Here is a 13,938-nt window from a genome sequence, read left to right as displayed (position 1 = left end):
TTGCTGGGAGAAAAAGTAAAATCAGCAAAAAAGTTTTTTTGTTGTTGTTCTGTTTGAGTTTAGGGTGTGTTGCAACACTGCAACAGGGACGAGAAGAAAACCCTGTGATGACAGGTAAGGATCATCATCACAAACCTACACTGCATGTTTCCATCACTCTTCTCATTTAGACTTCTGCTTTTGTTTCTTTCTGTCTTTTCATCATTTTCCACCAAATGCCATTTTAAATGTGCTCATCATTTTCGAGTCCAGTTATTCAGATTTAACCAATCAGCATCAGTGTCTGCAATTAAGGACAATTATTCCACAGTTCAAGAAACTGGACAAAAGCTGTAATGTACCTTCAATACTTTGTGAAACACAATGCACTGTAATGTCTGGTATACTTTAAGATAGCTGCTCCCAAAAAAAATGACGTATATTTTCTAGTTTATTACAAACACATTTGTCAACATGTGGTATTTATACAGTGAATGGTCTAATATGCACTGGAGGTCACATAAGCTTAGGTTTATTGGAACAATAAAAGACATACCATGAGGGCTTGATATTCAAAGAGATGTAGCAGCTGCTTGCTGCATATTTGATCATCAGTTTTTAATAGTTTGGATTTTTCTTCTTTAAAGACACAAAAATAAAACCTAAGTATATTAACAGTTTTATGAATGTATCGTCAGCAGACTAAAAAAATTAAGAATTCGATTACTCCTTTTAACACTTACATTTTGTCTCAACACGTTCTGCGATGATGGTGCAAAGCACTTTAACAATATTTGTGCTATTTTTTTTATTTGTCAAATGTCTACTTTACTCGTGTTTTTATTTTTTTAACCTTTTTTGTAAACAACATCTCGTACAAACTAGCACAGTGAACCACAACCCCAGCAAATGTGTTTTTATCTCCGTACAATATAAATGAAATCAATACAAAAGTTTGGTTGGTTGCTTGGAACATTTTTATATGGATTGAGAGGTTCTAAAACGTGGTTTTCGAGACTTCTGGACTCCTGAATTGAATATATTACGTAAACAGTTGACTGTTCTAAGTCCCATTTAGAACCCCAGTAGAAGATTTTTAGAAGGTAGACTTCATCTCACCATTTCAAGTTCACTTCCATTTTTAATAAAGGGCTTGCAATCCATAGGGAGTCTTTTACTGGTTTGCCTTTTGAAGGCAGCCTTCTTCAGATTTGGTTGAAATTCTGAAACCGAAACAAACAAATAGTCCAGGCAGAGGAGAAAACTGTCATTTCTTCTGGCCTCCAGAAACATATTGTGAAAAAGGTTAAGTGTCAATATGGCAGAGCCTTGAGAGGCAAGAGGTCTGAGGAGCTTCTGAATAAATACAAGGGACGCGTCTAGTTCCTCGCACATAGTCTGAATGCCGCTCAGCCTTCCTACTGTGCCAGGTCAGCACACAACCAACCCTTAGCCCCTTTATTCTCTCTCTGTAAAGCTATTGAAGTCTTTGACAGTAGCTAAGGATGTTTTCATGTTTAGGACATATTACAGGAGATTTTGAAAAGGTTTTTTTTCTTCCTTTTTTTTAAGTGTTAGGGGGACTGGGGGATTGGTCGCTCTGCCGTGCCACTGACCGGAATCAGGAGGGGTAACAAGATGTCTCAGTCCAGTTTTTGGATGCAGGCTGGGTAGGGGTAAGAGTTGAAAGAAGCAATCAAAACACCCGAACGTAATGCTGCAGTGTTTTGGGGCATCATTTTTATGCTAAATATGCTCTCCTGTCAAAAAGAACAACAAATGGGAAAATAAATAAATAAATAAATATGAAATCACCAAAAAAAAAGGAGAAAAAATAGTTTATGGTACTGCCCTAACCCAGTCATTATCCGTGTCCCTGTTCTGGACTCAGTCCCCCAACACTTCCAGATCTCACGACCCTTCATTACTGAATCTCTGGCCAGCAAAGTCCGCTCCCTCGCAAAGCTACCACACAGTGCCCTCGTTCATTTCTGAGGGCGGGTGAGACAGATGGTTATTGTATCCGCTCCCGTTCAGTGACAGTGAGGTAAAAGGAGGACTAGGGCCGAACACTTCTGACGAGATGCTGTGCAGGGGCCCTGGGATGCCGGGCTCTGGGCTGGGAGAATCCCCTGGGTGGTGGGACATGATATCGGAGAAACGTTGCACCTCAGTGGAGGGATGGTGGCCCGGGAGCGGGTGGTCCATACCTCCAAGGGGGTTGCCTGTGGGGCCTGAGGATGGCACAAAGGGGAGATCAACTGGGGTCTGGGCCTGTGATGATGGTGGCCCCTGAGGGAAAAAGTCATAGTTCCCTGCTGGACCATAGTATTCACTTTGATAATCTGCAGATGCAAGAGAAGTAGAAAAAAAAATCACCATTAGCTCAGACTGAGAACAATGGGTTTGCAGAAGTAATTCCAGGGATGTTGAGGAATTCATTGAATATATATACATAGCTTGATTTGCATTAGAGAAAAAGAGACCTTCGCTGTGCTACATTAGTCACAGAGCACGTTACACTTAAATCAAAACTGCAATTGGGTGGGGAGAACAACGTGGCCACAAAATTAATTAAAATGGGGGCCATTTCATCAGCGATTCTACCTACTGAGACCAATTTTTTCAGCTCAGCAGAATATTATTAGACTTTTTGCTTCAGCAGGAAGGACAAAGGCCCAGACACAAATGGAATTCTCTGAAAATTAACAGATATTTCAAAGCATTTGATGAAATATTGCCGCGTTGGTATGAAATCACTCAGGTGTAAACTAACTTCACTTGAAGTGAATTCCATACTAAGCCATTTCTTAAAGCCTGTGGATGAGATGACCCAGACTAAAACATGTATAGCCTCTTTTGTTTGTTTTTGAATACATCCAAAATAACAGTAAGTAGGAAAACTACATCATTTTCACTGCTTGTTCATACATTTTAGTTTTTAACATTATGCACTCATTTGACATTTAATATTGTGTGAAAACAACGAAGACGGTTAAATGTGGATAGACCTAGTGTGCTCGCTACTCACTGGTCGTCTTTAAAAAGTGGCATAGACCTAAATAATTCCCCGGGAATAGGATAATGGCATATAAGACAAAACATTAAGAAGAAATGACCGGCTAATAGGAAATAACAGATGATGCATTGAATTGTTTTTAACAATTCAATGTTTGGCGAACACATTATCAGTCAGAACCAGGTTGAAATTTAACGTGTCAAAAAAGAAAGAAAATATTAAGCAACCATACCTCCATAGTAGGAGAAGGGTCCGTTGGGGATGAGCTCCCCAGGCTCCAACCGGTCACCCAGCGCCCTCATTCGCCTCGGGCTCCGGAAAAACGCGTGCCTCCGGGCGCCCAGTGCGCTCAGCTGCTTCATCCGCCTCTCTTTGGAACGTCGGTTCTGGAACCAGACCTGAACAAACGCAACCACACACACGCGTACGTGTGTATCACATCATGTGGCCCAGAAAATATGCAATAGACTGCTGACGCCATTTCGATTGCACGTCAATATTCTATGGCGAAAGACGAGAGGAGAGGCAGAAATGGAGATTATGGAAGGGGGTGGCCGGGGAGGGGTTAGAGCTGCTATTCTATGAATAAATATCTAAACAAACAATGGTTTGCTTGTTTTTTCTGAACATGCAAACAAACGTCGGCATTTAAATGTATCCTCATTGAAAGGAAAGTGTAATTAGGTATCATGTTTACCTTGGCACCTACTCCGCTGTCTTCTTATTAGAGTCAATAACCGCGCTGTATGCGGCAAGCGTGTTGAGCCAGTGCGTTAAATTCGCAAGGCTCTGCGGCGAAGAGGACTGCGCCCAATTATCGTTTAAGGAGCGACAGTCCCATCTAACCTCCCTAATGATCTTTTAACCCTCCATTTACTCCGACTGAAGGCTGCAGCAGCAGGGGTTTAAAATCTCCAATTAATACTTAATAGGCGGGTTGTTACCAATATATTACCGGACTCTTGGAGGTTATCATTTCCTAATCTATAGGCCGGCTTCCTTTAATTATGCTCTCCCCTTTCCTCGCTCAAGCGCACACACATTAAATAGCACTATCTCCCCGCTTCCACGTTTTCGGTATTACTCTACGTTAAAGCATTTTGCCTTTTTTTAAACAAACAAGCAAACAAACAAAAATGTATTCCCATAGTTAAAAAAAATGACACTACTACTTTGACTACTTTGCAATAAATTTAGGGCTACGTTTGTGTGATTTTGGCGCGTAAATATAATTTATTTGAGACATTTTATTATTAGGTATTTCCAATTCTTGTGTCACACAATAGACTTTGAAAATAAACCATGATTTATAATAATATCAGTTGGGATTATCAATAATAATAATAATAATAATAATAATAATAATAATAATAATAATAATAATAATAATAATAATAATAATGATGATGATAATAACATACAGTTGGTTGTATGTGTCGTTTGTTGTTTAACTTGGCCTTCTGTAACGCACGCTTGTTGTGAGGATACAATCTGAAGACCCTTGAAACAGATTTGTGCCTTTCCACTTGGCTGAAAATGCTCACAGCGTGGCTAAATGTGGTCGCAAAACGTGATGGCAGCGCTGTGCCAGGACTCCTAGCGCTCCCAGCGCTCCCAGCACCTCGGCGCCAGTTGGCGACTTTGCCCCGTCGTGTGCGCCAAGAATCAAAAATACCCATATAAATTACCCATTTCCAAATCAACCTCGTCCATCGGCCAATCTTTGGCTTAATGAATTCGATGTGACCGCGCAGTTTGAAGGGAAGAGGCCTCGTTTAAAGAGGGGTGAAGGATATGAGAGGGGAGGCTTGGGGAGGTGGAGCCTCCCTGATGGGATGAGGGCCTGCTCGGTCATTGCTGTCTGGCAGCTTGGCTGGGACATTTTTCCATAAAATATAAGCTGTTACATCACACCTTTTAATGGGTGCGTAACACCCTATAAAACGGAAAAAGGCGCGAGCCCACCTCCTCAACCCCTGGGTGTCCCCTGAATCTATTTCCATAATATTTGAAAGCATCACATTGCACGATTTAGATGATTTACTACAGAATCGTGTTTAAATCACCGGGGACCACGAAAGTTATGATACTACATCAAGGATTGCATTAGGAGGCCGCATGGACCACACATTTAGAAACACGCATTTGATAAAATAATGATAATTAAAAATAATGGTCTATATAGACTTATAGACTGAGTTTAGGCTGAAGCAGAGCTCCTGCTTGGGTGCAGCTGTTTCTTTACCTGGATGACCCTCATGTTGAGGCCCGTCTCCTGGGCCAGCTGCTCCCTGATGTGTCTGGTGGGTTTTGGAGTGGCGGCAAACGCTGCTTTCAGTGTCTCCAGCTGCTTGGCCTTGATGGTGGTCCGTGGGCCACGCCGCTTCCCTCCCAGGTTCTGGTCGTCGTTCTCGTTGTTAACGGTCTCCTTGTCGGACAGCGCGGCTATCTCTGTGTCCTTTAGGACCACGTCATCCTGTAGCTGGTCTTGAGAGTCTGGTGATAAACTCGGGTCGCTGCATGCCGTTACTGCAGAAACGACATCTAAATATTAGAATAATATTCACACAGCAGTGTTATCGTAGCAGTGAAGCGCCAGAGTCTCTAAAAGTGCATTTAACTCGGTGGATTATCACCACTGACAAAGTGCAAACACACGCTAACACTGCTAACTAGAAGTTATATTTCGGAATTATCGTTTTGTAGTGATGTTGTTTTGTGCTGAATTCGGGCCTTACTTGTGACATACAGCCATTTGTTTTACAAAATGAAAATTTACCAACAGCAGAATTTATGAATGCGGAGGAGGCTTAAATATCAAGTAAAAAATGCACAGTCTTAATTAGAAAGAAAGAAGGACAGAAAAAGAAAGCCAAATCTGACATTATGAAAATAAAACAGATTGAGCACAGCTACATATCAGGCCAAAAGAACCATCATCTGAACTGAAAAGAAAATATTTCGCGCTTTTAAACCATCGTGCGCTGTGTCATGGAAATGAGGAAGCCACTGTGAGGTTGAAAACGTTAAGTCCATCTTTAAAAATAAATAAACAAATAAATAAATATCCATCTATCTATCTATCATTATTATTATCATTATTATTATTTAACTCGCCCTGCGTACACACACTCAAAGAACACACGTGCAGGACTCTGCATACCTGAGAGGAGGTTGGTGTCTTTTACACTGGTGTTGTTTAGGTAATCGTCTTTGCAAACGAATTTGTTCTCGTCTATGATGTAGAGCTCCTCGCCGGTGGAGAGCTGCTTGTTGCACATCATGCAGGTGAAGCAGTTAAGGTGAAACACTTTGCTCCGGGCCCTCCGGACCAGGTCGTTAGGAGAGATGCCCTGCGAGCAACCGCCACACTTGGTGCCGAACCGCCTGCGGGGGATGGAGGTGGTTACTCCTGCTATTAAGGGTGTTCTGCATTTTTAATTTATTGTTTATTAATGTATTTGCTTTAAAGAGACAATGATCTAAACATTTAGCAAGGAAAAACACCAAAGTGATGGGGCCGACTTATATAACGGACACAAAAATAAACGTTCAAAATAAACATCCGGAAGTTATAATTGTGTCTTAAGGATACAAATCATCTATTTCTGTCTTGCTCTCTCTCATATATATCTTTGTATGATATACATATTTTATTATTAATCCATCCTATTAAATATCAGCGTAATTTAAGGAATGAAATCGAGTCATAAATATTGTTAAATGTGACATTTTAATTCCATCATTATTTTAACGGATCAAAAATAATGAAGATTCATACAGAGATAGTTTTTTTATTTTAGGAGATTTCTATATCACATGCTATAATAATAATAATAATAATAATAATAATAATAATAATAATAATAATAATAATAATAATAATAATAATAATAATAATTTGTGCTATAATTGTACTTTTAATTATTTTTGTAAAAGAAAATGCTGACCAGTAGCTTTGCCTCTTTAAAAAAAAAAACATAAAGCCAGCAAACAAACAAACGCGAACTCCTCTCTGCATTAACCTTTGCACAAAAATTTCATCTGTTACATTTTTACTTCTATTTTACATGTTTTTTGTGTGTCTTTGCAAACACGTATTTTAAGCGTCGAGCTTCAGTAAATAAACCAATTTGAGGTGTCTTTAAAAACTAGGTTGGATTTTGGCTCATAAATTATCACCCTGCCATCTACTTCACTGTTAAACAATGTTTGCTGAGTTGCGTGCGGTGCTTGTTGACTGCACGTCTGTGATTGCATCGTCTGCGGACCTGATCTTTTCAACTAGTTTACTATTCAAATCCACTTATCACGTCCTCCTCAGCCAGACTGAGCAAACACACCGGGCAGCGGTTTCTCTAGCGCCGGTTTGATGCTCTAAGCTCCCACGACTGCCAACAAGCTGTAAAAAAAACCCAACAAAAAAACCCCTTCAAGTGTGATTTCCTCGATTTCCTAACAAACCCTCCCCCTGCTGAGAGTGAGCGCACACGCGTTTAATGTTGCTGCTCCTCTTTTGTTGCTGTTTTTGCATAAGAATCCAAGTTAACAAGCTTTCAATTACTTACTACTAATCAAAAGACGGGACGGGTCGTTTTATTCGTTTATTTAGAGAATTCAAAAGGACATTCTCTTTGTTACCTAACCAGATGTTCTGTCATTTTTGTTTGTGTTATCTTTTAGGTTTTCTTCACTTATAATTGAGCAGATTTGAACTGTAACAGCAGTCTGAGCCACGAAGAAATACTTTCCTTTTTTTGGTGGTCACCTACAATTAATAGACTATATTTTCAAATGGTAAATAACGTGGAAGATACAGATGTTTCCACTAAATTTGCGGTAGACTGAGGTCGTTTGCAGTTTAATCTAATGTTTGTAGGGTTTCTTATATAGTTTTCTCGTCTCACTGTGTGCCATAACTACCTTTGGTCCTTCTTTTGAAAATATATAAATATCTTTATATAATTTCCTTCATGGTTTGTCCCTGCTTACCTGCTGCGTATTATTCGTATGCAAAAGAAAAGTAAAAGAGCGAAGGAGTACAAAAACATTACTTTTCAAAGGGTTTCTGCCATCTTCATCGAGCTTACCTAAAGAAATCGTTTTTGCAGTATAGTCTCCCTTCTCGAGAAAAACATTTCTCTGTCAAATTGCATTTGCACTCGCAGCATTGCACGCACTTGACGTGCCAGGCTCTGTCCAGCACGTTGAGCAGAAAGCGGTCCAGGATAGGCCTCTCGCAGCCGGCGCAATGGACCATGGCTTTGGCTGGGCAACAACCCCCCACAAACGAAGCAAACACACAAACCAAATCAACAGCACAGGCCGAGCATTGACCGAGTATCTGCTCTCTCCCTCCCCGATTCGCCTGGAGCTCCTGGGTCAAACGTGCGCAAGAGAAGCCAGTCGATCAGGTGTCACCACAGATTTCTCCCTGCATGCGTAAAAAGACTCAACGTCCCAAAAAGCAAAGAACCAGGAAGGGTTGGCGATCGCGTCCTCACTGGAGGAAAAGTCAAAAGGTTGAAAAAAATAAATCAGTCCTTTTATGGATCCGTGGCAAAATTCAACCAAGGTGTTCAGCACAGGAAGCTGCCGATCGGCTCAGGCGAGAAGAGGGGAGCCGGTTTGGTTGTCCCGGTGACGCATCGGCCAAAGAGAAGAGCGTCGTATGGCAGCCAGTGCTGACAGAGGCTTCTAATAAAACGATTTTAGGGCAGAGCTGTCACACAAGAAGACACGCACGCCTACAAATAATTCAGAGTACTTTAACATGGCATCTTATCCACTGTTCAAAACCCGGCGAGAAACAAAATCACACAGCCAGAAGATGAAAAAAAGAGTGTTTCCCTTCCTCTCTGTTGGATGATCCTGGATGTTTGGTTTGTGATAGGATGCTGGGACTCGCCGGTCGCTCCGGTTGTAATCAGTGTGCTGGGATGCCCCTCGATCTCCAGTACCGTGCGTACGCAAGGATGCGCTCGATCTCTAGTACACTGTCTTGGTCCTAAAGCTCCAACCCAGCCTTATTTCCAGCCTCCTGACGTCAGGCCGCAGCCGGACCAATCAGCGCTGTGCCATGGAAGCAACCATCAAGCCGCCCCATCATAACCCAGCGAGGACTCTGCCTGCTATTTATGCCACACACTCAAGATAGCAATTGTCAAGAATTTCCCTGCAAACTGTCATATGTTAGTGAATGTGTTTGGAGGAAGGAGCCGCGGCGGAGGCGAGCAGCGCGGAGGGAGACACAACGTTTCCGCTGCTGAGCAAAGTGTCTTTTGGCCACGAGGAGACACATGAGGGACAAATCTGAGCAGGTAGAGACTATATAGTGGCGTCTTCTGAATAAAGAGGCTGGTAGCGCATACTGCATGGCGGTGGTTCCCTTGTTCATTGCTGTAAAGTTGTTGATGTGTGATTGCTTTATTATTTAATAGCTGGAGGCTTCGTCATTTTAAAACAGAAAAAAGTAGCTGTATGTTAAAATCTTAGCTGCCAGCCTTGCAATTGAACGCACCATGCATTAGGTAAATGTTTGATTACGCAGCGGGAAGCCGCACACTGCTGAGATCTTATTAAGCGATGACTGGGTTCAGGAGATGTGACGCTTTTCTGTCCTTAGCAGTAGCACATACACACCAGCCGCTTTCTCTTTGGTGTGACTGAGAGGAAGCATGGAAGTGAAAGACGGAGAGGCTCTAAAGTTGACAGCTTGCTCTCTTCGCCAGTCGGGAGCTCGCGACCCAGACGATTCATTAGGGACGTCCAATCCACTTTAAGTTCACCTTTAGTAAATAACACCACGAGCCTAAAAGCCGGCTGGATTATTAGCCGTCTTTTATGTGTTGTTGATTATTTACAAGCTTGGAGGATTTAACACTTTTTTTCTTGCTCAATTAAATTAGCTTTGGGGGGAGGGGGGCATGCTCGTTGAATTAATGGATTTCGTCCCACTATCTGGCCAATATTTGCATTTGAAAGTAGTATTGAGTAATTAATCAGAGACTGTTGTGTGACAATAATTTAATAAATTCATTTGCAGCAAGAAAACGACGCATTTGTCGTCGCTGTTAAAACAAAATCGTCTTAAAGTAAGTGCGCACTTTAAAGAAGAACCGATGACCCGAGGATACCCATTCATTCTGTAGCAACAGCCCGCCAGCACCTTTTACATATGGGCTGCTTCTCATGTAAAACACCCGCTCATTCACGTCCAGCTGCCTCCCTCCCGGGCCGGCGTCTGGGGAGCGCCCCTTCAACAGGACATGTGTTACTGGCTTGAAGAAAGAGATAAGGCTTGGAAATACGCGCGCACACACAGCACCCTTTTCACTCGTTTTCTTTTTTGTTTCATTTCCTTTTCCTTTGTTTCGTTTCACCCGTTTCCACACTTGCCTCCTTATTGCGAAGCATCTTTCATGTTCTGTTTCCATCAGGGAGGACAGGGAGAGGCGGAGAGGTCAATAAGCTGCCTGACAACTGAGCGCTCCCTTTTCCAAAATCAACAACGGAAGTATTGCGTGTCCTTTTGGATTATAAAGCCGAGGTCATTCTTCTTCGTCTCCCCCCCCCCCCCCCCCCCCCCCCCACACACACACACACACTAAAAACGTCCTGCAGAATCCAACAATAGCCAAAGAAATCTCGCACTCCCTGCACGCGCTATCACGACACAAACTTGTACCGCGTAAACAACAAAAGTTGTTATTTCCATGTGTTGAAGATGCTTTGATAGCCTGTCAGTAGGGATAATCTCTGCCTGATTTAAAATAAGCCAGAGAGAGAGAGAAGGAGAGAGAGATTCAGCTCATCTCATGGAGACAGATTAATCCACGAATAGAAGGAAATCAAAACATAGGCTATAGGCTTAAAAATATCTCAACTCCCCTCCGGGCAAAGACACTATTAAATGCAAAAATGGTTTTAACCTTACCACTGTAATCCTGTACTAGCAATAGATTTTTATTCTCACCCATATTTTCATCCTGATGCAGGCACAAGTTGTAAATTGGAATTTGTGGCACAGCCACTGCGCTCAAATCGAAGAAAACAAAACTTCTTCTTCCCTTTTTGACCCTTTTTCTCAGAAGGATTTGCTGACAGCAGGCCTGTTGCCAGAGTGAAAATCAAATAGCCAAATTAATCAGTAATTTAACTTTAATGTTTCTCGCCAAGAAGACTTTTATTTTGCTCACCTTAAATCCTTTTCTTCCTCCAAAGTGTAATTCTGATCACTACAGGCCATGCTAGCCATGCTAAGAAAGGGGATGTTCTTGTATCAGGGCCATAAGTGCTGTAAAGCAGCCCAGGAGATTTGGGTTTTATGAAGTGCGGACAACTGAACTGGTACACTGCGAGATAATTAATCTGAGGTAATGAATGAGGCTGTGAAGATGCATGCAATCATTAATTCTAATCATGACACGTTTATTTGTCTCCCCTCTCTCCTCCAGGCTCAGTTTAGAGACACAATGTCACCACAACAATGTATGAGGGGCACGGCTAGAGGAAGGACTTTGGGGGGGGGAGGATAAATGCAGAAGCTCGAGCAGGTGATTAGATGGATTGTGGGAAAGGGGTAAAATATAAGACAGAGGCACCGGAAGATTCCAGAGTAGCCATGGCTGAGAAAGTCTGGTTATGCTTCCTTGCAGCCGGGGGCAGGCTGCCGAGAAGGGGGCAGATTGACGGTGGACTCCGTTAATACCTAGAGAAATGTCACCCCCGACTGGAGCTTTGATCAACTGAGTGTACCGGGGAGGAGCAGGGAGGACGGTTCGATACAGTTCGCTGCTCTCTTCTTCTGTGTGCTGGCTCTCTGCAGGATTATTATTATTATTATTATTATTATTATACAAAATAACTTGCAATCAGACGCTGACATGCATAATTTATAATTAGATGCACTGATACCGTATGAATGCGTTTATTTTATAATAAAAAAAACTTCATTTGCGTTCAAACTGTCTGTCTTAAGATCATTTGTATAGTTTTTCATCTTTGGAAAATTGCACTTGAAGTGGAAGTCCACGAGAAATAAGATTTTTTTTGCCAAGTAGCTTAAGACAAAAAATGTCTGTTAAATAAATGTAATGATAGTCCAAGTGAAGTTTTTGTTTTTGTTGAAATAGTAAAACGTGTTTCTGCTATTAAGAAGAAGAAGAAAAAAACAGGCAAGGAAACACAATCCAAAATTCATCAGAGTTCACCAAAACCAGATAATGTATTTTGCTTACAAGCCCACAAACGCATTTTAACAGTGTCCAGGACGCGTGAGAGCCGTTTATTGGTTGCGCAAATTGTTTCAGCGCCCACAACTTTAGCGTCACGTTCAAGAACCGAGTCTGTATGGGAGGAGAAGGGGATGGGCACCTCCCTGTCCTTGTCCTGCCCAGTCTGTCAGTCATTCTTCTGGCATTATCACACACTGCCAGGACCAAAATTCCAACCAACCATCCATCCATCCACGCAAACCACCACGCGCTGGTCGTACAGCAGAAAAGGCCCAATGGCTAACATGAAAGAAGAAGCCATGTCTCCCTGCCCCCGCCCTCCCCCACCCCGAAACATATGCCGAGGTTGACTGTGGATTATTGAGATTGAGCCAATAGCGCAACTCTAAGCAAACATTTTTCCAGACTTCTAAACTCCGGCCCGGGCATGTGCTGAGAGAAATCCAATGGGATTTATAGATCATCTCCCTACAGCTGTCCCTTCTCATCTCCGAACCCCACCCTCCCCTCCCCTCCCCAAACACACACACACACACACACACACACACACACACACACACACACACACACACACACACACACACACACACACACACAAGCTAATATTCTGAGGCTCATGATTCCACCATCCAAACCCATCTACATCCCCTGTTTTTGTGTGTGATCTTAGGAGTCAGTGAACTGGGTCTTGGGAGTCCAGAACAGTAATGCTGTCTGGAACCCGGGTCAGCTAGAAACAAGGCCGCCACCAGAGTCCGGCTCGTTCCTCTAGGGGGCGAATTTAATCCGGGTAAAGAGCGAGTTTACAGTATTGCAGTTATTATTTATATAATTCCAATTTATGGTTGTCAGAATATAACATCCATCATCTACACCTCAGCATTACATCTATTATAGTACAACTGGTTAATTTGCAAATGTTATTTTTCGTTATTTATTTTTTTCTATTTGTAATTTCCGTTTGACAGACAACAGTCCTGGATAAATAGAAAAAGAATTAAAGATTAGCATATTGATTTTTTTTTTTTTATGTCAGTGTAGTTAGGCAAGATTCTAACTAATGTATATGAGAAATACATAAACGTTCGGAATATTCATTTTCTTCAGAAGTGTAATGTTTCTATGCCTCAAGTCATATGTGATCGAATTTTAAAGCCCGCATGAAGAATAACAGTCATGTAATTGTAGAGAAACGGTCTGGAGAAAAAAAAGAAAATGATGACAAGTATTCCTTCCCATGTCTAAACCAGGTGGGTTTAACTTCACCTTCACAGCCAATTAAATACTACTACTACTACTACTACTAATAATAATAATAATAATAATAATAATAATAACAATAATAATAATAATAGCCTACAACTGTCTTTTTTCTGAGATGAAAATTCTGCAGTCAGACTCTGTGAGAAATGCTTCTGCATGAAGCCACTGGGAAGCAGGCTCTAAAGCAGTTCCACTAGTTTAGATTAATGGTACTCTGCGCTTATTCTGCAGTCGAGGTGAAAGGGCTGGGATCACTAATGATTATAATATAATGTGTGGCGATAACCACTCCCTTTGAGATATTATCGCCCGCTGGCCAATGCTCAGGGGACGAGCTGCATGGCTGCAGAGCGCCAGATAGCTGCTGCCGCTGTTGCAGCCACGGCAGCAGATTTCTGCGCTCTGAAATACAAAAAAAAAAAAAAAAAAAAAAAATGCCCG

The 13,938-nt window shown here is 41.9% G+C and overlaps 1 protein-coding gene across 3 annotated transcripts; it reads right to left on the bottom strand.

Annotated features, from left to right (window-relative positions):
- Positions 1-387: 387 nt before the first annotated feature.
- Positions 388-9,002, bottom strand: lhx1a (LIM homeobox 1a). 3 transcript variants are annotated; one of them, XM_080888171.1, is made up of 5 exons: positions 8,089-9,002; positions 6,162-6,385; positions 5,244-5,542; positions 3,231-3,396; positions 388-2,213 (listed from the first exon to the last, which is right to left on the bottom strand). In XM_080888171.1, exons 1-5 carry the CDS (start codon positions 8,256-8,258, stop codon positions 1,945-1,947), a joined length of 1,128 nt encoding a protein of 375 aa, XP_080744297.1. In that variant the 5' UTR covers positions 8,259-9,002; the 3' UTR covers positions 388-1,944. The 3 variants fall into 3 exon arrangements, with proteins under 3 accessions (XP_080744297.1, XP_080744295.1, XP_080744296.1); XM_080888169.1 differs by having other exon boundaries at positions 390-2,324; XM_080888170.1 differs by having other exon boundaries at positions 393-2,324; positions 5,244-5,527; positions 8,089-9,001.
- Between the last annotated feature and the right edge of the window lie 4,936 nt (positions 9,003-13,938).

This window comes from Rhamphochromis sp. 'chilingali' (genome assembly GCF_963969265.1).
Source record: "Rhamphochromis sp. 'chilingali' genome assembly, chromosome: 8".
NCBI classification, from domain to species: Eukaryota; Metazoa; Chordata; class Actinopteri; order Cichliformes; family Cichlidae; genus Rhamphochromis; species Rhamphochromis sp. 'chilingali'.
This window is presented reverse-complemented; position numbering and strand designations above follow the sequence as displayed.

Bases quoted from the DNA above. Each gene is read 5' to 3' on its own strand.
- lhx1a (XM_080888169.1), bottom strand. From the start codon at position 8,258: ATGGTCCATTGCGCCGGCTGCGAGAGGCCTATCCTGGACCGCTTTCTG. The intron at 5,543-6,161 runs GTATGCAGAGTC...TCTAATATTTAG, and splicing joins AGACACCAACCTCCTCTCAG to ATGTCGTTTCTGCAGTAACG. The intron at 2,325-3,230 runs GTATGGTTGCTT...TTGCATCTGCAG, and splicing joins ACCCTTCTCCTACTATGGAG to ATTATCAAAGTGAATACTAT.